Below are 25,422 nucleotides of genomic sequence, written 5' to 3' on the forward strand. Positions count from 1 at the left end.
TGTGGGGGCGGGGGGGATCGTGTGTGCTTGTAGATCCTTTATATAGTTTGTAGCACAGTCAGCAACAATTTCCACTGATCTGCTTTCATCATATACGCACACAAGCAGCCACAGCAGTGCGGCCGCTCGTGAGATCCGCGATGCAAACATTTTCAAAAGTCAGCCTTTGCTTAAAACTCGAATACAGTCATCCCTTCCCGCTTTGCGCTCCGAATTTCGCGGCTTCACTCCATCACAGTTTTTCAAAAACACGTTCATTCATGAATCATCGCTGCTTCGAGGTTGACGACGGCCGATTATGAGTCAAATAATATGCATATTCAAGCACATTTGACGTATTTTTCACATTAAAAACGAAGCATTTTCTGACGCGCTTGATGGCGTTGTGTAGGCGACGACCTCAAGATGCAGAGACGGAACTCATTCGACAGCAAAGACGTATTTAGACGTTTTTATACACCCGAACGCCCAATCCCAAAGACGTATTTATACGTCTGTTATGTTTTTTTTTGCGTGAGAGGCAAAAAGAGGTGACGACGAAACTGCAGACTAAAAGAAGTCACTTTTCAAGCAGTTTTAAGCCATAAAAAGTCCGGAGCTTCTGTCTCACCGAAAATTACAGCAACATTACTGACACCTAGTGACCAGTGTAGAATACTACATACCGTCATTGTGTCTTTGAATGCGTCTTCCGAATGCCTCATATTTGTATTTTAGTTCATTTGGACATCTTTATGCTTGTAAATGCAAATGTAAATTACCTAGAATAACGGTGATATAAATGAAAATCACATAAAACAAAACCTTTGAAAACTTCCATTTCTTATTCTGTGGTTATCATCACACTTTTTCTCATTGCCATCACTCCCTTCTGTGGTGGCGTCGCAAAAAAAAATAGAAAAATGCCAAAGAAAAAGCAAAACACACTAGTTTTGCATGATGATGAAAAGAACTTTGATTTTTGAGGCATATTTTCCACAGTTACTGCTTTGTCGGGGCTGCTTCAGCTCACATACGGCAGCGTCTGATTGTTGGATTAATAGGCAAAGTGGCTGGGACATTATCCATTGACGTCGCTGGCTTGTTTGAAGCCAGGGAAGTGGTATTTCTGGGCTTTGGATCTTTGGAAATGAACTGGAACCCAGGGCAGAGTGAAAAGCATTCATGGTAATAAAGCGGTAAAGGATACGGGCATGATTTGTTTTCAGATGTTCCCCTCAAACGTCCCGTTATATGATTGAGGACACGTCTAAATGCGCTTCCTGTCCTCGTCTCTTTTGAACAGCACTTGCACAAGCTGGACAGCGCCTACAGCCCGGAGTCGTGCGTCTATTACTGCACATTGTGCGACTACTCCACCAAGGCCCGCCTCAACCTGGTGCAGCACGCCCGCTCGGCCCGGCACCAGCAGAACGAAGGCCTGAGGAAACTGCAGCTGCACCAGCAAGGCCTGAGAGGGGACGAGGACGGACTCGGCCTCCACGAGCTGTTCCACGTCAAGGAATGTCCCTCCAGCCAAGGTCTGTGCTGCTTTTGCTCCATTTATTTTTGACTTGTGTTCACTCAGTCAAGGACATTCTCACCGCAGCACGTCCACACACGCTTAAACAACTTTAAATAGCTTTTTTTTTGGTTTAATTAAGGCCTTAATTATCCTGGCAAACAACACAGATTTTACTCATTCTAAATAACATAAAAATCATGGAAATTAGATCGGTGGAACCATCAATAATCATATAGTTGTATGGGGGGGATCATTTCAGGTATGCACCTCATGGGCTGAACTGTCTATTTGTAATGGTTGTTTGATCATTAAACAGTCTTGAATTACATTTGAGTAACATTAAAGCCTTAATTATCCTTCAAAATGGCATTTAATTCTTAAAGGGGAATTTTACAAATGCAAAAAAAACAACATAAAGGAGCTCAGAATGGGTGGAACCATCAATAATCAATACGTTACGTAGGAGTCTAATTTCAGGTACGCACCTTGCAGGCTTTTGTAGTGCAGATTGGATAATTAAATGAGATCTTTCTTAAATGAATGCTTAAATTGGATCTGAGAAATGAGCGGAACCATCAATAATCAATATGTTGTGTAGGGCACGGTATGCACTTTATTGGCTATTTGTAGTGGTCATGTGATGATCAAACAGTCTTAAATTAAATAGTTTTTAAATTAAGGTCTTCGATGGGATCTTGCAAATCCAAATAAGAGGGCCAAACCATCAATAATCAACATGTAGTATAGGGGTCTAATCTTGGGTGTGCACCTTATGGACTAAGTGTAGTTTTATTTGACGATTAAATTACATATTTTCCCAAATTAAGGTCCTAAATGGGATCTGACAAATCAATGTGACAATAGTCAATATGTAGTGTAGAGGTCTAATTTCAGGTATGCACCTTATAGGCTTAACAGTCTTAAATTAGATATTTGTCAAATTAAGGCCTTAAATGGGATCTTTCGAGTGCAAGAATGGGACAAGCCATCAATAATCAAGATGTAGTGTAGAGGTCTAATTTCAAGTGTGCACCTTATGGGCTAAGTGTAGTCTTATTTGATGATTAAATGACAGATTTTCCCAAATTAAGGTCCTAAATTTAATCTGACAAATCAATGTGACAATAATCAAGATGTAGTGTAGAGGTCTAATTTCAAGTGTGCACCTTATGGGCTAAGTGTAGTGGTTATTTGATGATTAAATGAGGTATTTCTTAAATTAAGGCCTTAAATCGGATCTTACAAATGCAAAAAAGGGTGGAAAAGTTAATCAATGTGTTGTGTAGAGGCCTAATTTCAGGTATGCACCTTATGGCCTATTTGTCGTGCTTATTTGATGATTAAAAAGTCTTAAATGAGATATTTCTTGAATGAATGCCGTAAATCTGATCTTACAAATGCAAAAATTGGCGGAACCATCAATCATCAACATGTTGTGTAGGGGTTCTAATTTCAGGTGTGTATCTTATGGGCTATTTGATGATAAAACGGCATTAAATTAGTTGACTAAGCGTGCATTCTAATGCCAACAACCAGAAAAAGGTTCCAAATTAGGATTATTTATGACAGAGGTCATTGTTAAACGCATTATTTTTGCACTCGTGTTGTTGCTTTCCACTGTGATTGCCCTTGGCTATAATTACATCCACCTTACTTTCCTCCCTATCGTCTTCCTCTTGCACCACTCCCTCTACATGCTGTCAAGTCGTCCTCCCCTCCCTCCTTCCCTCCCTCTCGCCTTTGGCCTTCCTATCCACATCACGTCTCCCGATACAGAGCCGTCCTTCCCTCCTAATCTCTCCAAAATGAGCATACTGTTCCTATTAGGCTGCTGCGTTTATATCTCGCCACAAATACACACACACACACACACACACACACACGCACACAAAACGCTGCATGCACAGGGACATCCCATGCAGGCGGGCAGCTTATGAAATTTCACCTTGGGAGGATCTCGGGGCCCTGCATGCACACGTACGTTACACACACACACACACACACATGCAGCCTCTCCCTGGAGTGAGCTTTCATTTCCTTTCTCATGACCAAAGCAATTTGGCTTTCATTTAAGAGTCTCCGTCCTGCCAGCAGCTAATAAGTGTAACAGAACTGTAAAACATTCAGAGAGAGCAAAAAAAAAAAAAAGAAAGATTAATCGTTTTTCTTTGAGTGGGGGGTTTGAAGGTTGGTGAGGGTATGTAAGGGATGGAGTTGGGGTGGGGGGGGTGTAATTTAAACCAGAGGAGCGAGAGTCAGGGTCCATTATTTAGTCATCCTTATGTTAATGCTGCTGGGAGAAAATGAGCGCTTAACTTGTTTTTGCTTTGCTTGACCTGAAAGAGCGAGAGGGGAGGGGGTACAACACACTTGGAATAGCATTCCAGTATAGCCCCAACATCCACGTGTGTGTGTGTGTGTGTGTGTGTGTGTGTGTGTGTTTCTACCACACCCTGACATGGACACTCATTACTTTGGTTTTAATTACACACGCATCACATTCCTGCACGATTTGGAGCCGCGGCGCTTTTAATGCCACTTTCTCTCCGTCTCGCTCACTCGCTTCTTTTTTGTCCTGCTTATTAGATCCCACACTTCCTCCTATTTTCCCCAAGCCTTTTGTGAGCAGATCTGGATTATTTTTAAAGCAAAATCCTAATTCAAACGCTCTGCTCCTCAAACGCACCATATTTGTCACCACCGCCGTCCTTTCCTATGTTGGCTTTGACTCCCAATAGGGAATTTCCAAGGGGGAACGCTTAAGCGGAAGCTGGCAGCATCCAAACCACTTTTTTGGCTTCTTTTTTCATCCATGATATGCAGTAGATTTGTGGGGGCCTTCTGTTTGTGTCGATGGCGCCGATGGGGCGGCATGGCTAAGGTGGTAGAGGGGTCGTCCCTAGTACTAAAGGTTGCTGGTTTGATCCTTAGTCCTCTCGTGATCGTGTCGAAGTACCCTTGGGCAAGATACTGAACTCCAGTCGGTAAACGTGGTAACAGTATCAAATCGTTTTGAGTATACCTTGAAGGTAGAAAGCATTATACAAGCGAAAGTCCATGAACCATACCGTGAGTGAGATAGTGGTTAGAGTCGATGACCCTATGGTCGCATATTTGTAAATTCTTACTGATTTAGGCTAAAAGAGACGGTGTTTAATGTCAGAAGCAGCCTGTTTTTGGAGATAAAAAGCACAAATGCATTTGAGAAAATAATGTTTTCGTTACAAAAGTCATCATATTTGCGGGGTCACGAATGCTGAACATGCGTGGATCCACTGTACAATACTCCCTCGCCACTTCACGCTTCAAATTTCGCTGCTTCACTCCCTGACCGTTCAACATTATTTCATAAATCATGCTGTTTAATGGCTAAATACAGATGATTACCTGTCAAAAATATTCACAATTAAGCTAATTTTATGCATTTTTGACCTAAATTAAGCATTTTCAAGCATAAAAATGGCTAAATGAACTAAAATACAAATATAAGGCATTCAGAAGGCACATCCAAAGACGTTGTGAAGATATGTAGTATTCTACACTGGTCACTAGGTGTCAGTAATGTTACTGACACACAAGCACCAGTCTTGATCGCCGCAACAAGCACGTTAATCCCTAACGCGGGCTGCTGATGAAGCTGAACCAACCCCAGGCTAAAACTCAACTCTGAACCCCCCACGCCACTTCCTGTCCACTCATCTCCCCGAGCACCGCAACACATTTACAGCAACACACACGAGCACAAGTCTTACTTATGTCTTAGATGGATTATTATCTTTTATTATCTCTACTATAATATGGGTAATAGGAGTGTAATAGGTGACTATAGGGGTGTTATTTCATGTCTAGAGGGCTCTAATAATGTTAAAAGCCATATTTAGAAGGTTATAAACACGTTTTCTATGGTCAAACTGCAAAAATGGTGGACATGGTGGCATTAAATAAGCTCTACTTCCTCCTCCTCCTTTTTGGACATTGAACAATGCAAGTGTAAACATTTGATGTAGCGTGTTGGAAACAAACGCAACCATGACGACTCTCCTCAAACGTTGCCTAACGGGATTGAGGTCAGGGCTCTCAAGCTTGTCCAACCATGCACTTTGACCAGAAAAAGGTTCTTCCCACAAGTGTCCCCCCTTTATTGTCGGAAACATTTCCAGCCAGCAGTCTGTTTCAAGTGGCCTGTATTTGTGCGTATGTGCACGCATGCTATTAGTTTTCTGGGGCTCCAACTCCTGACTCGAGCACTTTCGGTTCATTAGAGAGCGGTATGAAAAAGATTAATTTAAGTGCTGACCGGTATCTTTCTCTTAAAGCCGGGGACCTGGCGCTGAGCCAGATAATTACAGGCCCATTTGGGAATAAGGGGTTCTAATGCTCCAGACTTTATGTACATGTGAATGGCTTTCATTAAACAATTTGGGTGCTGATTTTATGGCCTCATTAAGGGTACAGCACTGCCGAGCGGCAACGCAGGGGTGGAGGTGTTTTGACAGGCGTGCACAAGCAACACCTCTCCTGGGCTTGCTTTGTTACTGTGTCTATTTGCACATGTTTATTTGAGGGGGAAACCTGCACTGTTTGTGGCCTTTGCCCAAACTAACAAAAAGCCAGCACACGCCTCACATTTTGGCAGCCGTTTTTAATGACAGTATCTTCACAAGGGATGATGCTCTTGGTCTGGGGCTGCATGAGTGCTGCCAACATGTACAGTGACATTGTGAAGCACAAACTGGGCTGCATGGCAGCTTTCCAACATGATAACAAAGTGCCTCGCTGAGGAAGGTGAAGGTGATGGAGTGGCCAAGTTTGTCTCCGGACTTCAACCCCCAGTTGAGCACCTGACTACGTATACAAGGTCGACATGAAGCGGACGCATGGGTCCTCCATATTTTCTCCTCCAGGCACTACTAATTCCGATTTGGAAGAATCGATTGTCGATTAATCGCGTCTCGAAGCAATTACACAATTTAAACTGGAGTGCAACGTAATCCTTGGCCACTGTTAAATATTGAGGCTTCACTCTCCACTTATAAAACAAATATGCTAATTTTATGTATTGTTTTTGCCTAAATTAAGCATTTTCAGACATAAAAACAGCCAAATGAAATAAAATACAAATATAAGGCATTCAGAAAATGCATACAAAGATGGTAATGTTACATTGATGAGACAATAGCCACTGCAGAAAGCATGCTGTCCAGAAACTCCCAATGCTAACAGTCAACATTATGTCTTATTTATGTCTTATATGCTACATTTTCCTCTTATTATATCTACTATATTGGGTAATAGGAGTGTAAATGTGACTATAGGTGTGTTATTTTATGCTGAGAGGGCTCTAATAATGTTAAAAACTGTATTTAGAAGGTCGAAAACAGGTTTTACATAAATATTCCATTTAGAAATAAGGAAACGTACTTTGCGGAAATTCACTTATGGTCGGGTCTGGAGCTGAATACCCACGATAAACGAGGGATTGCTGTGTACAGTCAAACCTTGTTTTTTGTTCACCCCAGTTTTTGTATGATCAGTTCTTTGTCCAAAATGTTGCCTCAGGTTTTCGTACAGTATTGCACTTAACAAACTAGTCTGTTTACTCTGTACCGTGTCATTCCGCGGAATCCCTGTGAGTTCCTGACTCACCGTCCGTGCATTTTTAATTGAGTGCGACTGCGATCACCCACCATGGGGCCAAAGAAAGTTGTGCGTGCCGGCAACTTGATAAAGAAGGCGGGAAACGCCACTGAATTCCATCTTTACGGAGGATGCACGGGACGTCTGCATCAACAATAAATTCCATTCATTCGTCATTACAATTTTTGCATGTAAAACTATAATTATTCTCGATAAAATGTATTGTTTTAAGATTTTTGGGTGTCCGCAGTGGATTCATTGGATTTCCATGATTTCCCATGGAAAATATTCCAGCGGGAAGCGCTGTTCGCAATCTGAGCAAGTCAACACGATGCAGCTGCTGGGAGGCTGACCCCCGGGTAGCATTATCCTGGCATGGAAACAGGAGTTCAGGACATTCAGAGGCAGTCAGACGCCCATTAGAGTCAAACAAAAAGCCCACTGTGCCGGTATTGCTGAGACAAATCGCGCCTCTGTGTGCACAATTAGAAGTGTTTCAAAACGAGAGAAGAAAAAAACAAAAAAAGCCAGTTTGCATCATAAGAATTAGCGTAAATGAATTGCCTCTCGGGTGGAAAGGACTGTGGAGGCTATTTTGCTTTGAGGCCCGTCCAACAGTTGTTAAAAGAAATTAGATCTTTTTTCTTTTTTTCTTTTTTTTTTCCCCCGGTAATGAAATTATGCACTGAATGGAGCTGTTTAGTCAAGTCCTTGCAGAAAGTCATCAGAATAACATCTTGCACGTCATAGTTAATTCATCGTATACTTCATAATTTCACTCGTTTGTGGAGCCAGAAGTTGAATTAGAGGGATTTTTTTGTAAGAAGGTGTGTGTGTGTGTGTGCATGTGTGCGTGTGTGTGTGTGAGCCATCATGTGTAAAGCTCCTCATAAGTCAGACCAGGCAGAAACACCAGGGCATACTTGACTTTGTTTCTTCTTTTTTTCCACGAAAAAGAAAAAGAGATGGGATCTTATGGAGGTAATTACTTGTGAGAGTCAGGCCCGTCATGCATAGCCCCCCACCTCTTACTTCTACATGCATTAAACAGGGAGGGAGAGGACCCTCTTTGTCTGAGTCCTCCTTTTAAACAAAAGACCTCTTCTGACTTAACAGACCAACCATACTTTTATCCTGTGTGTGTTTTCTCTTGGCTCTGGGACATGTTTGGTGCTAGTCAAATTACTGTTGCCGTGCTAACCACTTTCCTAGCAGCTGTAGGCTAAAATGAGCCTAATGGACACTTATTATCCCTGCATGTGCTTGGAAATGGATGGAGATGCGTACTCGCGTGCGCCTCTCTTGTTCCGTGATGATTCCTCGCCTCGCCAAGCTCCGTGTGTGAAACGAGCGAAAGCCATAAATGTAATCACTTGATTTTCAACACGGAAAATGATTTTGTGTGCGTGTGATGACATCAAGATGTCTTCAAGGCATTTTCTCCCGCACATATTTGCGTTTTTTCGGTGGCAGTGCTTTCGCCATTCCAGTGGTTGTCTTGTATTTTCAGGAAGGTCTCTCCTCAGACACAAGGCTATTTCGAGGGTTTGTCTCCGTAATTTGCGGCCATTGCATAAACACACACGCGCACACACAAAGTTTACACAGTAGTTCTCGTTCTTGTCCGATTGACCCACAACATTAGGTACACCTGCACGCGCGAGTGGTATTATAAGAGAGGTGTTTCTAATATGTCCATGCAGTACAAATTAACAATCATATTTATTAATTAACACATGCCTAATAAAGTGGCAGCTAAATGCATGATCCCTTTAATGAATGAATGAATGAATGTATACATAAATGCACAAACATCCACATTTTTCCGAAGTTATCCAGGGAAAAAAAACTTTTTTTCGTTATTTTTTCAAATGTTTTGATAGTTTTTAAAGAATTTTTACATTTTACATTTGGAATTACATGCGTTTATCGCAACAGTATAACTATGATAGATTTTATTTGTTACGATCTACATTTTTCTGCATTTTTTCCTTGTTGTTTTTTTAATTTCTCTGCATTTTTAGAATTCTTAACATTTGGAACTACATGCATTTACTGCGACTGTGTAGCTACGATATACATTGCATTTATTTCACATTTTTCCCACGGTTTTTCTTTTTTCTGAAATCATTTCTGAATAATTTAGCATTTTTTACCACATTTTTCTACAAAAAAAAAAACAGATTTTCATTGCAACAAGCTTGCTAAGCCAGTGAAGTATGATGCATGTAGACTCTCGAAATGTTCGCAATCTTTTTTTTTTAATTCTGAAAAAGTATTTAAATTTTTTGGAAAATTATTTTATTATTAATACAATTTTTCCTTTTTTTTAAAAAAAAATGGGATTAAATAAACGTATTGAAGGCACATGCTTTTCATTTCAACGATAAAACTAGAGCTTGCTAAGATAAACAATTTTGAGACTTTTTAATTCTGATTTAGTGTAAAAAGTTGCAAAAAATTATTAAAATTTTTGAAAATGTATTTTATTATTATAATAATATTTTGCCTTAAAAAATGTTATTATTTTTTTAAAATGGGGTTAAGTAAAAACATATTGGAGATACAGGCTTTTCATTTCAATGATATATCTGGAGCTTGTGTTATGTGCAGTCAGGCAGAGATCCCAATATGCAGAGCCAGACACAATCCAGGTAAAAATAATATCTTTAATCTTGTAGAACAGGAACCAAGTAACAAACAAATAGCAAAAACTTCTGAGTCCAAACTGAGGTAGAACGGTGCAACTAAGGTAGTAAAACAAAAAGGCACCGTGGAAAAAGGAAACAACTCACTGATGAGCAGACGGCGTCACAGGAGGCAAGGAGCACGTGGAACAGACTTTGAAAGGACACAGCAATCTTAAGGCAACGAGCACAGGCGCAAACAAACTGGTGTATCACAGGCAGCATGCAAACCAGTAGTACAATCCCACGTCCTCCTCCTGCAGCCATGTGGCTTAAGAGCCCTTGATGACCAAGTGGCTGCAGGTGTGCCTCGTGGCGCCGCCCACTCAAGGAGTGAAGGGATCTACAGAGAAGCACACAGGTCAAAAGGTGACAACACCAAAATGAAACAAACCTAACAGTACCCCCCCCTCAACGGACGCCTCCTGGCGGCCTACCAGGCTTGTCAGGGAACCGTTTGTGAAAGTCAGAAATTAGAGAGGGGTCAAGAATAAGTTTACCGCCAATCCATGAACGTTCCTCCGGACCGTATCCCTCCCACTCTACAAGGTATTGGAAACCCCTACCCCTTCTCCGAGAGTTAAGGATCTTGTTAACGGAATAAGCGGGATGGCCGTCGACCAACCTAGGAGGAGGAGGTGACCTGACTGGAGGGCTGAGAGGACTAGTAGAGACTGGCTTGAGACGGGAGACATTGAAAACAGGATGGATATTAAGAGATGTAGGGAGCTGGAGCTTGACTGCGTTAGGGTTGATGACTCGTTCCACCGTGAATGGGCCGATGTATCTCGGGGCCAGTTTCTTGGAAGTATCTGCCAGAGGGATGTCCTTAGATGACAACCAGACCTTCTCACCGGGTCTATAACTTGGAGCTGGGTTGCGGTGGCGATTCGCGACACGTTGGTTCCGCTCTGAAGTGCGTCTTAGGGCTGCTCTGGTGTTGCGCCAGGCACGGCGGACACGGCGTAGGTGCTGGAGCACAGAGGGAACGGCCACATTAGATTCCAGGGATGGAAAAGCTGGGGGCTGGTAGCCGTACACAGAATAGAATGGGGAAACACCTGTAGCAGAACTGACCAAGGAATTGTGAGCATATTCCACCCAGGGAAGATGTTTAGCCCATGAAGCAGGTTGTTGGTGGCAGATGCAGCGCAGTACTGTCTCCAGGTCTTGATTGGTTCTCTCTGTCTGTCCATTTGATTGCGGATGATAGCCCGAAGACATGCTAGTGGTTGCCCCTAGGGCTTCACAAAAACACTTCCACACGGCAGAGGTAAACTGAGGCCCCCTGTCGGAAACAATGTCCAAAGGTATGCCATGGGGGCGGAAAACATGGAGGATTAGAAGTTTGGCCGTGTCCAATGCAGATGGGAGTTTGGGGAGGGGAACGAAATGGGCCATCTTGGAGAAACGGTCAACTATAGTAAAAATCACAGAGTTGTTGTCAGAGGGAGGCAGTCCACAAACAAAATCTACTGAAATGTGTGACCAAGGGCGGAGGGGTAATGGGAGTGGGCGGAGAAGTCCAGCCGGAGCCTGGTGGGAAGCCTTGCTGCGTGCACACACTGGGCAGGCCGCCACAAACTGCTTGGTGTCCGCTCGACAGGATGGCCACCAAAAACGTTGACCCAGCAGGAACAGGGTGCGGTGGAAGCCTGGATGGCAAGCAATCCTGGAACTGTGTGCCCAGGTCAGGACCTCGGAGCGCAGTGTAGGGGTGACGTATAGCAGGCCAGGTGGACACTTCGCTGGGGGGGTAATGTCCTTGAGGGCATCTGTCACTCGGCTCTCAACCTCCCATTGGAGAGCGCCCAGGATCCGGGTCTGTGGAAGGATGGGTTCAGCCTCGGGGACCTCTGAAGAAGGGGAAAAGAGTCTGGAGAGGGCATCCGGTTTACTGTTACGAGAGCCAGGGCGGTATGTAATGGTGAAATTGAACCTAGCTAGAAATAGGGACCACCGTGCCTGGCGAGGGTTAAGTCGTCGTGCGGAGCGGAGGTAAGCTAGGTTTTTGTGGTCAGTAAATACAATGAAAGGGTGGGTGGAGCCCTCCAACCAATGTCTCCACTCCTGTAAGGCTAAGACGACGGCCAACAGTTCCCTATTGCCTATGTCATAATTACTTTCGGCAGGTGAGAGACGGCGTGAAAAGAAGGCACAGGGGCGGAGTTTACGGTCAGTGGAAGAACGTTGTGAGAGCACGGCCCCGACCCCGGAATCTGAGGCATCAACTTCCACAATAAACTGGCGAGAGGGGTCAGGATGGGTGAGGACGTTGGAACTTATAAACAAGGATTTAAGCTTTTTAAATGCCGCGTCTGCCTCTGGGGTCCAGACAAATGAGACTTTAACGGATGTAAGCTTAGTGAGAGGTTCTGCGACTCGACTAAAGTTGCGAATAAATCTACGGTAAAAATTGGCGAAGCCCAGGAACCTCTGCAGCTGCTTCCTTGTTATAGGAGTGGGCCAATCGACCACGGCTTGTATCTTAGCCGGATCAGCCTTGAGTCGCCCTTTCTCCACAATGAACCCCAGGAAAGACGTCGACTCGGAGTGAAAATCACACTTCTCCGCCTTCACAAATAACCGGTTTTCCAGGAGTCGCTGAAGTACTAGCCTAACGTGATGTATGTGTTCATGAAGGGAAGGGGAAAAAATCAGGATGTCGTCCAAGTACACGAATACAAAGCGACCTAGCATGTCACGTAGCACATCATTGATCAGATTCTGAAACACTCCGGGGGCGTTAGTGAGGCCAAACGGCATAACTAGGTACTCAAAATGCCCCATAGGGGTGTTGAATGCCGTTTTCCACTCGTCCCCCTCTCTAATTCTGACTAAGTGGTACGCGTTCCGAAGGTCCAATTTAGAAAAAATGACAGAGGAGTGAAGAGAGGAGAACGCGGAGTCGATAAGAGGAAGTGGGTATTTATTCTTGATGGTTATGTCATTTAGCGCCCGATAATCAATGCATGGTCTTAATGAACCATCCTTTTTGTCCACAAAGAAAAACCCGGCACCTAGAGGTGAGGAGGAAGGGCGAATGTGTCCGGCTGCAAGGGAGGTGGAGATGTAATTTTCAAGGGCTGCGCGTTCAGGATTGGAGATGTTAAACAGTCGGGAGGTGGGTAACTTAGCTCCTGGTAGGAGGTCAACGGCACAGTCATAAGGTCGATGGGGTGGGAGCTCCATAGCCCTGTCCTTACTGAATACCTCCTTGAGGTCATGATATTCTTTTGGTACTTGAGAAAGGTCAATCTGTTCAGTGGGTGAAAAGTGAGCAAAGGGTGCATGAACGGACGCGGAACGGAGGCAGTGGGAATGGCAGTACTGGCTCCAATTGGTAATAGCAAGTCTAGACCAATCAATACAAGGGTTGTGAATCTTGAGCCAAGTGAGGCCTAGGACTAGAGGTGCCGAACGAGAAGGTACTACAAAGAATCTCAGCTTCTCAAAATGATTACCGGATACTCTTAGGGTAAGTGTCTCGGTTTGGTGAGTAACGTGAGCCAAAACGCGCCCGTCGAGCGAACGAACCACTTTGGCCTCCTTAAGACAGAACACAGGGATGTTATGCAGGTTAACAAAGTTGTAATCCAAAAAACAGTCATCTGCCCCAGAGTCAACAAGTGCACAGATATTAAGGCAGTTCTCCTCCCAGGCGAGTGTACCTTTCAGTTGAAGGCGCCCTGGCGACGCCTCGACGGTAGACTGGCCCACGGTGAATGCTCCTCCAGTGGAGGTCGGACGTCCTGCAGGTCGAGCAGGACACTTGGAGATGACATGATCAGCACGGCCGCAGTATAGACAGAGATGCAGGCGCAGCCGGCGTGTCCGCTCGGCCGGAGTAAGACGACCACCTCCAAGTTGCATGGGTTCCTCACTGGGTGCTGGACCAAGGACTGCTGTGCTGGGAACCACATCTGGAGGGGATGGTTGCAGGATGGAGGTGGAAGAAGAAGACTGGGTGCACGTAGGGTTTCGTTGCTCTGCCTTGCGCTCATTGATGCGGTCGTCCAGCTTAATGGCGAGGGAAATGAGCTGCTCCAGTGACTCAGTCTCATCTCTCGTTACGAGCTCATCCTTTATATTAGAGTTCAAGCTGGCTAGAAAAATATCACAGAGGGCTGTAGTGTTCCAGCCACTCTCCGCTGCGAGAATGCGAAAGTTTATTGAGTGGTCTGCCACGGAAGCCTTGTGTTGGCGTAGAGCCATCAGACGGCTGGCTGCCTGGCGCCTTCTTAAGGGGTGGTCAAATACCTTGCGGAACTCAGAAATGAAGCCAGATAAAGAGTCCCGTAGCTCCGGACGATTCTCTAATATAGCCAGTGCCCACTCAGCAGCTCTCTCCGACAGGAGACTGGCCATAAAGGCTACTCTTGCTCGGCAGGTGGGGTAGGTGATGGGTTGCTGGTCAAATACCAGTTGGCATTGGTGTATGAATTGTTTGCATCTTCCACGGTCGCCAGCGTACCTTGAAGGGTGAGGAATTACTGGTTCCTTTAATCCACTGGCAGAGGAATGAGGAACAGATGGCAGCAGCTGGGGAGGAGTGACTATGCCATCAGCTGGAGCCGACAAGGTGGAGCTCGTTCCCTTGCTGACGAGCCGGTCCAAGTTGCTGGAGATGGACTGGAGAAGCGTGGACATATCCCTGATAGCCAAATGATGTTCGCTAATCATACCTCCATGTGCCCTGAGTGCAGCATGCACCGGGTCAGACTCTGCGGGATCTGTTTGCATGGTGGGATTGTTCTGTTATGTGCAGTCAGGCAGAGATCCCAATATGCAGAGCCAGACACAATCCAGGTAAAAATAATATCTTTAATCTTGTAGAACAGGAACCAAGTAACAAACAAATAGCAAAAACTTCTGAGTCCAAACTGAGGTAGAACGGTGCAACTAAGGTAGTAAAACAAAAAGGCACCGTGGAAAAAGGAAACAACTCACTGATGAGCAGACGGCGTCACAGGAGGCAAGGAGCACGTGGAACAGACTTTGAAAGGACACAGCAATCTTAAGGCAACGAGCACAGGCGCAAACAAACTGGTGTATCACAGGCAGCATGCAAACCAGTAGTACAATCCCACGTCCTCCTCCTGCAGCCATGTGGCTTAAGAGCCCTTGATGACCAAGTGGCTGCAGGTGTGCCTCGTGGCGCCGCCCACTCAAGGAGTGAAGGGATCTACAGAGAAGCACACAGGTCAAAAGGTGACAACACCAAAATGAAACAAACCTAACAGCTTGCTAAGCTAGTCAAACAATCAGTCAACAATTAGTCAACAATTTTGAGACCCTTTACTTTGGATTTGGTGTAAAAAGTTAAGAAAACATATTTAAAATTTTGGAAAAATTATTTTATTATTAATAGTATTTTCAGTATTTTTTAAACATTTTTTAAAATTATTTTTCTGATTTAGTGTAAAAAGTTGGACCAGAGAAAACATTGCCATCTAATTTTGCACTTCCCATGAAGGCTGCAGGGATGCGGCTTACTTGATGAATGCACTGTGCTCCAACTAATTAGTCAAAAGAGCAGAATAAATGTATTATTAATACATTTTGGACAAGTAGTAATTTACCCCGAAATTCCCCAAACCGAAGCTCTCCAAGGCGGTGTGGTCATTTTTTGAATAATTCCATGCAAGCAAATGATAATTACCGTGTGGTTTGTGTGTGCACATAAAGAGCCTGACTGAAGAAATGAGCCTCGTTCACCATAAACTATTTTTGAAACGGTGTAAGGGGAAAGGGGAGGGGGAGTTACAGGCTCGGGACGATTGTTTTTCTTTGAAAGGAGGCAGCTCTTTGGTGGAGGTAGGGGGTGCGGCGGGGTGGGGGGGGGGGGGGGGGGGGGGGGGTATTACCCGCTCTGAAATTGTTCCCTCATGTTTTCCGCCAAGGATTGTGTGCCCCGCCATGCACACTGACAGTTATAATTTGCAAAAATTGCGCTGATTATCTGAATTAGCATACCTGACCAATGCCACATTAGCCTTATTTAAAATACAAAGCCGCGGGGCTCTGAGGACGCATAAATAAGCCTTTTGAAGGCGACGTCTTTTATGAAGGCCCATATGGAGCAGGAAGTGTCACATGTAAAGTCAGTTGATGAAAAATGCGTCTTCTGGGTTATTTCTCCAGCGCCCCTCTACTCTTCTTCTTTCTTCCATCCTCCATTCTTCTGTGGGCCTGATCCCCTCATACACCCCCTGTCCATTGACTCTTAACCACAGATGGACAAGACAATGGGCCGTGTCACACAGCATTAAGACAAACAATCAGGTGATGGGTGGGAGGGCCGTGCGGGGCCGGAGCCGCGGTAACCAGGCAATGCTCTCGCCGGGTCCAAGCAGCCGCTAATCTCAGACGGCGACGATACAATTCGCAGATGGACACCGGAGGACGCACACACATGCAGATGCGCGTGATAAGTCGGTATTGTCCCGCCCCTCCCCTCCTTGAATCATCCATCAGCTGGAGGTATGGAATCGAGAGAGGGTATTGATCACCTATAGCTCAGGTTAATCGCCGCTAACTGGAGGAAGCTTTGCGGCAACAGCGCCTGTCATTGCTTTGTGCACGTGTGCAAAAAACCCCACACGGCCCTGCGTCTAAAATAAGGAAAATGTCCGCCGAGTTTCACCCCCGCAACCCCTCCCTGTCTTCATCTCCCTAATAGGAAATTTGAGCGGCCGGTGTTGAGATTAAAGCCCAGAATCAATGCCTTGTGAGCAATCATTCCCAGACAAAATGTCTTTCATCTTTTCCCTTTGCACTTCATTCTCTCCCACCTTCCTTAATGCTTACAGAGGGTCCTGTGTCATGACATCTTTTTTGCTTTTATCATGGCCTAATAACGCTGCGAAAATAGGAAAGAGAAAGAAAAAATATATATGTGTGACACAGAATCAGAAAGGATAAGAATCCGGGAGTCTCGATCTTTGATGTCGGATGTCTTTGTGCAAATTAAACAAATATGCCTCCTTGCGGGAGTCATCTGCGAGCTCCTCGTGAGATGACATCTCCTCGTTTGCGCTTTGATAACGAGGAATGGAAGGCATAAATAGGAAAAATGTAATGTAGATTGGGGGGGGGGGGATGAATAGGAGTGACATACGCTGGAAATGCACTATTCTCCTTTATGTACCGTCAACACACCTACAGTACACCGCCCGTGCAAAAAGGCCTTACTACGTCCTATTTGCATTTTCTTTAGCTCTTAAGCTGCTCCTTTCATTTTGTGTTGCAAAACAGACAAGACCAGGTTGTTTGTTTTTTAACGCTTAAGACAGGGGTGTCCAAAGTGCAGCGATTTGCGGCACGCGGCTGTTTTTTTTGGTTGGCCCGGGGCACATTTGAACCAAACTAAATTAGAAAACGAAAAAAAACAACAGCAAAAATGGAAAAATCAGTAGTAATTTAGAATAAAGTCAAAATATTAAGAGAAAAAAAGTTAACACTACAAGAATAACGACGTGATATGACGACGAAAACTTGACGTGGTGAAGAAAAATACGTTATTTCTTCAAAGTCCGAATATTATGAGAAACAAACGAAACAAAAAGTTGTCATTTTTGGAAAAGGCATACGGTCAAAATATTCTGGAAATAAAGTCAGAATGTTAGAATAAAATCATAACATTACCAGAAGAAAACTTACAAGAAGAAAGTTGAAATGGTTGGGGGAAAAAAAAAATAAAAACTACACCAGAAATAGAAAAAAAACAGCTGTAATTTTACAATAATAAAGTCAAAATATCAAGAGAAATATTGACAAGAGAAATGCAATATTATGAAGAAAAATAAAGTCAACTTGACATTTGCATATATAAATATTCCTAAAACAATACATAAATATACTATATACATAAAAAAATAATATATAAATAAAAATAACAGGAGAAATGGAAAAAACAGCGATAATTTTATGAGAATAAAGTCAAAATATTCAGAGAAAAAGTTGTATTCTAATGAGAATTTTTTTTTTTGCAATTTTACAAGAATAACGTAATTTTATGAGGAAAAATAATGTAATTTTAGTAACATAAACTTGAAATATTAAAGAAAAAAAACATAATTTTTTTAAAGTCACAATATTATTAGAAACAAACGAAATGTCATTTTTAATATTTGGGAAAAAAGTCATAATATTAGAATAAAGTCATAACATTATGAGAGGAACATTTACGAGAAGAATGTTTAAATGGTTGGAAAATAAAAATAAAAAACATAAAAATGGGGAAAAAAACAGCTGTAATTTTACGAGAAAAAAAGTCAAAATATCAACAGAAAAAAGTAATAATTTTGCAACATTATGAAGAAAAATAAAGGCATTTTAGGAGCATAAACTTGGCCTTTATACATGTGAAATAAATAATATATAAATATAATATATAAATAATATATGAATGAAACATAAAAACAGGAGAAATGAAAAAAAAACAGCGGCCATTTTATGTGAATAAAGTCTAAATATTAAGAGAAAAAAGTAGTCTTCCAGGGGTGAAAAAAATTGCAATTTTATGAGAATAATGTGGTAATAATATGAGGAAAAATAATGTCATTTTAGTAGCATAAATTTAAAATATTAAAGAAAAAGTCATTTTTTAAGCCATAATATGAGAAACAAACGAAACAAAAAGTTGTAATTTTTGAAAAATTAAGTTGGGGGGAAAAAGTTATAATATTATGGGAATATGGTCAAAATATTTGGGGAAAAAGTCATAAGAATATGAGAAGAACATTTACAGGAACAAAGTTGAAATGGTTGGAAAATTAAAAAAAACAAAAACAGCAGAAATGGAAGAAAACAGCTTTAACTTTTACAAGAATAAAGTCAAAATATTAAGAGAAAAAAGTTACTCATGAGAAAAAATGAAATTTATGAGAATAAACTATATTAGGAGGTAAAATAACATCATTTTAGTAGTACAGAGTTGAAATATTAAAGAAGAAATATATGAGAAACAAACATAAACCTGTAATGTTTGGATAATTAGGTCGGGGAAAAAGTTATAATATTATGGGAATAAAGTTATATTGCAAGAAGAACATTTACAAAGGTTATTTAAGAAGAAAGGTGAAATATTTGGGGGGGGGGGGGGGGGGGGGGGGAATGGGGAAAGAAATCTAACTACCAGCTGGCTAACAAAAAGAACTAACTTTGAGACCAAAAAGAGAACAGACTGACAAGTCTTAGAGCCACCTTTGCCTTTTACACAGAACCCAGAATAGGCGGGACATTGCCGCGTTTGGGTGCACTTCCACGCAGCGACACAGCAATACATTGAACATCAAACATTGCGGACATGCCTTTCACACAGACGTTGTCCTGCCTCTTTTCAGGCTCGGAGACGACCTCCACAGTTAGAAAATTCTGTTTGATTTTGCTGCATCGTATGTGTAGTTTGTGTTCATCGTGTTTGCCAATCCCCGAAAGTGGAGGATGTTGCAGTTAGGAGTCCCAGTGCTCTGATTTTGGACAGAGTGGTGCAAGAAAACACGCACACACGCACGCACGCACGCACGCAGACAACTCAGCCAGGTCTTTGTTTCCAAACACAGGTTAATAGGGAGTGAGGAAGACGAGCATTGCAATTTTCTGCTCTTTAGGCACCAGAGAATTCTCTCCAGTGTAAGAGGGAGCACACTCTCAGCGTAATAGGCATTTTGCACCCTCATCACCCCTTTGCGCACACACACACACACACACACACACACACACGCACACACGCCGCAGAACCACGCGGGAGTCAAACAGGCCACTCCCGAGAGCGCCGGCGAGTGTTGGACGTGCAACGAGACAATCAGCATGCTGAAATTGAAACCCTGTTTGAGAGGACGAGGGGCCAGGAAGCAGTAGTGCAAAGGAGGCGACGTGGCGATGAGAGGAAGCGATGTTTTGCTTAATTGCCTCATAAGTGACGACAGGGGCGATGTTATTCGTAGACAGGGAGCGTGCGTCTCTCCGTGTCCATTAAAGCATTTGTGTCATTCCGCGTCATTTGGCTTCATTAGCGGGAAGACGCTCATCATTTCAAATTGCATTAATTACTCCGCAGCGTCCTGTTTATTAATATCTACGCTTCATATACCTGAGGTCATGAAGCCGAGTGTGCTCGTCTCTAATTGTCTTTTTTTTATTTTGTATTTTAATGATAAAATCCGTCCATTGTGTGCCAGCTGCATAGAAAATGAGTCAGGTTGTGTCAAAGTGCAAGCCCTGGAGCTGTCCGCTTGAGTTAAGCTCTTCCAGTCTACTGTAGGAGCCTCCAGCGTCCACACACACACACACACACACACACACACATACATATGCTATATAAGCCACACACACACACACACACACACACAAAGAGACAATATCAATGTGGGAGTTCCTGTATCTGACATGAGATTAAGAGGGCCAAGTGGAGGAATGTCGAGGAACTGCCCTGTTGCATTTGCAAGGAGGAGAAAGGGACCATCTTGTCACACACACACACACGCACACACACACACACACACACACACACACACACACACACACAGACATGGCCGCAAGAGTCCTGTGCGGTAAGTGAGCAAGTAGCCTCCCTTGCATTATTCACAGCGGCCAAGTGATCGAAGCTTGGTTCAATAGCACTAAAGCGGCGCTCGCTGGAGAGATTTGTCTTACAAAACCTTGACACACACACACACACACACGCTGCCTCACATCGTATGCTCTCACAAACATTGATTTTCGGTGGTGGGAATCTCCCAGGCTTTGGACAAAACGAGGGGCTTCCCCCATCAGAATAACCCAAACAGCCGCATATACATATACAGTACATGCATATACAGCACTAGCATCCTAAAATGGACTTTTTAGTGATGCAGTCACAGTAACGTGTGGCCATAGAGTCTGTTTGTGAGCACCAAACGTGACAAAAATCATTTGAAGTTCCGGGTTTTCGTGACTACATTAAAAAGAAAACAAAAGAGGCTTTGCTACACATCTTAAAATCAAGCTCTGCCAACAGTCACTCAGTTGGGTGCAGACACGGGAGCTGTAAGTTTGATCATTTTGGTTGTCTTCAGCGAAAAGGATAAGCTAGCATGATGTCACAGCATGTTACTGTAATGTTAGCACAGTAGCTCGCATAGCTACGCTAACATTTGTGTGCTCCTGGCCCACCCCTCGATGTTCCGCTGTTGTACATGTAATATGGCATTTATTGTGTTGTGTGCGGAGAAGTGATACCGTATTTATGTAAAAAGTGGACATGATAGCATGTTTTTGAAGCCCCGGGTTTTCATGATGTCTTAAAAAAAACAGGCTTTGCTACACATCTAAAAACACGGCATCAGTCAGGTGCAGACTCAGGATCTGTACGTTTGGTCTTTTTGTTTGTCTTCAGCGCAAAGGCTAACCTAGCATGATGTCACAGGTAGAATGTGACACTAATGCTAGCACGGTAGCTCACATGGCTGTGCTAACATTTGTGTCCTCCTGGCCCACCCCCTTTATGTTACGTTGTTGTCTGCGACATACGGCATCTATTACGTTGTGTGTGTAGAAGTGTTACAGTATTCATGTAAAAAGTGGACACAATAGCACACTTTTGAAGTCCCTGGACGTCATAAAAAAATCAGGCTTTGCTGCACGTCTTAAAAATGAGCCCTGCCAACCCTTCGTTGGTCTGCTACAGACGGGTGAGCTGTAAATGTGATCTTTTTTTTTTTTGTCTTCAGCGAATTGGCTGAGCTAGCATGATGCCACTGCTAGCATGTTACTGCTACTTATACATAGCTATGCTAATGTTTGTGTCCTCCTGGCCCGCCCCTTTATATTACGCTGTTGTACGCGGCATATGCCATCTATTACGTTGTGTGTGCAAAAGTGCGGAGTTACAGTATTTTTATTTGTCCAAAATCATGGCTAGATTTTTGGCAACACTCTTCAAACACTCCACAGGTGGTCCTCGGATTACGAACAAGTTGAGTTATAGTGTAAGTCGGAAATGAATGCGTAAGTCAGCCACACCGTACACATAAAATACAGTAAGAAAAACACTAAATGCAAGAACTACGTTAGAAAGTTTAAAAAAAAGATGCTGCTTAGTTATCACTGTCACTTTCATAGGAGCCGAATCCTTAAACAGGCCCTCCACCCTTTAGCAATTTGGACGTATTAGCATGTATTGACAAGCCAGCACTGACATGCCTGTAAACGCACAGACAGACACGCCGCTGTCCCCCGAAGACATGTGATCAACTGAAGCCAATCCCTCGTAATCATCTGACAGACCCCCGCCTCGCACACATTTACCTCCCAATCCCTGGTAATGGTTTGGGGCAGAAGGCTTGAAGCTTCCCCGTGCCCCAGTGTCTTAAGCTGCCATTGATTAAATGTTAACTGATATACTCGGCCCTGGCAATCTTGTTAGAGCCGGAGCAGGCAGGCCGCTAGACAGACAGTTTAGGACCCCCCCGTCCCCATACACACACACCCTCCCCCTCCCTTTTCCTCCTGATCAATAGCACAGATAACGATTTCATCCATCCATGAGCTCCCAAAACAAAAGGTATCAGATACGTCATTAGCCTTGTGGGGACAGGAGCACCTGCACCATACACAAGCTATTTATTCCAGCCCCCCCCCTCGCCCACGTCCCCATCTTCCAGCTGCACCTGAAGTCAATCAGCTCCTCAACTAATAATGTAATTACACCTGATGGGCACACACACACACACACACACACACACACACACACACAAACAGTTTGCAGATAAGCCAGCTCTGACTTTTCCCCGATGAAGGTTAATTATCCTGTGTAGTTCACTTAGTTTGTGCATGCAGGTGCACAACTGTGTGTGTGTGTGTGTTCCCTCAATTGCCTGTTTATTTAAATCCGCCACGCATGCCAAAGGCACCGCAAAATGTCTGAATCAATGTCTGGGCGACCACTGCTGTTAAAGCGTATCAATAACGCTCCCATCTCCGTTCCCCGGCTCTTGTGGCGGCGCAGTTTTCAATGTCCGAGCCCGGCTGTGTAATTAAGACGTAATTAGAAATCAATACCAGGAGTCATTTGAATATTGATTTTTTTTTTTTTTGACATACACCCCCACCTTACAGTTTCCCCCCTTTTTTGTGTTGAAACTTCGAGGGGATCGATGCTTCCATGTTCAGCAATCCAAAGTGCTAATTGGAGGTAAAAGGGACAAGAATTGATCGAATTCAGGGGGCTTTTGGGGGACGGTTGCTGCGGTAATGCTAACATTTTTTGCATGGAATTGCTCCAAAGGTTAGCGCGCCATATTGCATTAATGAGCCAGAATCACTGTCATATCGAAATGCTAGATTTTTCTATAAAAACGCCATTTTTTAAAATTAGTTAGGTTATTTATTTTAAATTATTTTCCTTGTTACCAAATCATATTATTTCCACTTTTTTTTTTTGTTTTAATGATTTTATGAATACAATTAATCATTTTAAGGCATGCCAGGGTATACTATTTTATACTTTTTTTCTTCATACATTTTATTATATTTGATTTATTATTTTCTGTATTTTTCATTTATTTAAAAAATATTTTTTATTTATTTAAAATACATGTAATAATAAATTCCCAAAAACCAGTAAATAGGTAATAACAAAAATGACCATAAATTAAATAAAATTATACATACTGAATATATTTTTAAAAAGTCACTCAAAACATATTACTTTATTATTAATCATTATTATTATTTTAATAGTTAAGGTATACTATTTTATAGATTTTTCCTTAATACATTTTATTATATTTGATTTATTATTTTCTGTATTTTGAATTTATTTAAAAATAATTTTAAATTGATTTAAAATACATGTAAAAATAAAAATGACCATAAATTAAATATAGTATACATACTGTATATATATTTTTAAAAAGTCACTTAAAACATATGATTTTATTATTCATCATTATTAATTGCAATAGTTAAGGTATACTATTTTATAGATTTTTATTCATACATTTTATTATATCTGATTTATTATTTTCTGTATTTTAAATGCATTTAAAACACATGTAAGAATAAATTCCCAAAAAAACAGATAATAGGTAATAATAAAAATGACCATAATTAAATATAATATACATACTGTATGTATTTTTAGAAAGTCACTCAAAACATATTATTTTATTATTAATCATTATTATTATTTGAATAGTTAAGGTATACTACTGTATTTTATATTTTTTTTCTTAATACATTTTATTATATTTGATTTATTATTAACTGTATTTTAAATTGATTTAAAATACATGTGATAATAAATTCCCAAAACCAGATAATAGGTAATAATAAAAATGACCATAAATTAAATAAAATTATACATACTGTATGTATTTTTTAAAAGTCACTCAAAACATATTTAATTTTTAATCATTATTATTATTATTATTTCAATAGTTAAGGTACACTGTTTTATAGATTTTTATTAATACATTTTATTATTTTTGAATTATAATTTTCTGTATTTTACCATTATTTAAAATAAATGTAATAAGAAATTCCCCAAAGAAGATAATAATAAAAAATAATAAAAATGACCATAAATTAAAAATAAATTAAATTAAATTAAATTAAATTAAAATTAAATTAAATTAAATTAAAATTAAAAATTATACAGACTGTATATATTTTAAAAAGTCACTCAAAACATATTTAATTTTTAATCATTATATATTTTTTGTCAGTACATTTTATTATTTGATGTATTATTTATTCGTACATGTACACGTATTACTATATAACTAATAATTTCATGTTATTGTTTTTATTATTAAATATACGTTATCTTTATACAGTATGTTCATAAATAATGGATAAAAATAGAACATAGTAGTTTGTTGCTCATCACTGCTAATTGTTTTTGTACAAATCAGCTACTTTGAAGCAAGCAGCATCCAAGCTGAGCTAACCTGCCTTGCATTCGATGAAGTCATATCCTTGCACTTTTGCTTGGCCCTTTTGGGGGCGGGGGGGGGGGGGGGGGGGGGGGGGGGGGCGCGGCGTGGAAAGGGCGGAGGGATGGGGTGGGGTGGGGGGGTTGGGGGTGTATTTTCAAGTTTCAAGTGGCGTGTCAGGAGCCGGGAGTCTAATGCATGGAAACACGGAGCTTTCTGTTTTCTGACGGCCAGCAGAGATAAGGGAAGAGATATGGCTGGAGCTCTGGCTCAAATCTAAAACAGATCCCGCTGGAAGACGACGGGGAGGGAAAAGGCGAGTCGGTGGGGGGAGAGGTAGCAAGAAATGGGAATATTGTCAATCCTTTAAGTGTCTGGCGGTGTCTCCCTTTCTTTCCCTCCTTCTCTCCTTCGTTCTCTTCCCCACCTCCTTTGGTAATCTGATTTATTGGAAGCATATGTGTGCTGCTCCGTCTTTGTCTGCCTCTATTAGGAGCCGCTGGGGGCCCCATGTGACATTGTTTAGCTCCTAATGAAATGGACATTTTTTGCATGTTTTTGAGAACGTCTGAGGAAAGGCAACACTCCTTTATTTCTGTGGGAATGCCGTCCCCGGGGCAGCTGCCCCAGGTCTGTGCGTGCGTTGCACGGCGCCACATGTTACACGTTC

The 25,422-nt window shown here is 42.1% G+C and overlaps 1 protein-coding gene across 4 annotated transcripts in view; it reads left to right on the plus strand.

The window, feature by feature from the left end:
• The window catches only part of zfhx4 (zinc finger homeobox 4), a 107,785-nt gene that overhangs the window by 51,249 nt on the left and 31,114 nt on the right, over positions 1-25,422 (plus strand). For all 4 annotated transcript variants that reach the window (XM_054765798.1, XM_054765800.1, XM_054765801.1 and 1 more), the window contains exon 6: positions 1,286-1,520. In XM_054765798.1, the coding sequence (XP_054621773.1) occupies positions 1,286-1,520 (235 nt within the window). The remainder of the gene's footprint in view (positions 1-1,285; positions 1,521-25,422) is intronic.

This window comes from Dunckerocampus dactyliophorus, chromosome 21 (assembly GCF_027744805.1).
Source record: "Dunckerocampus dactyliophorus isolate RoL2022-P2 chromosome 21, RoL_Ddac_1.1, whole genome shotgun sequence".
NCBI lineage: Eukaryota > Metazoa > Chordata > Actinopteri > Syngnathiformes > Syngnathidae > Dunckerocampus > Dunckerocampus dactyliophorus.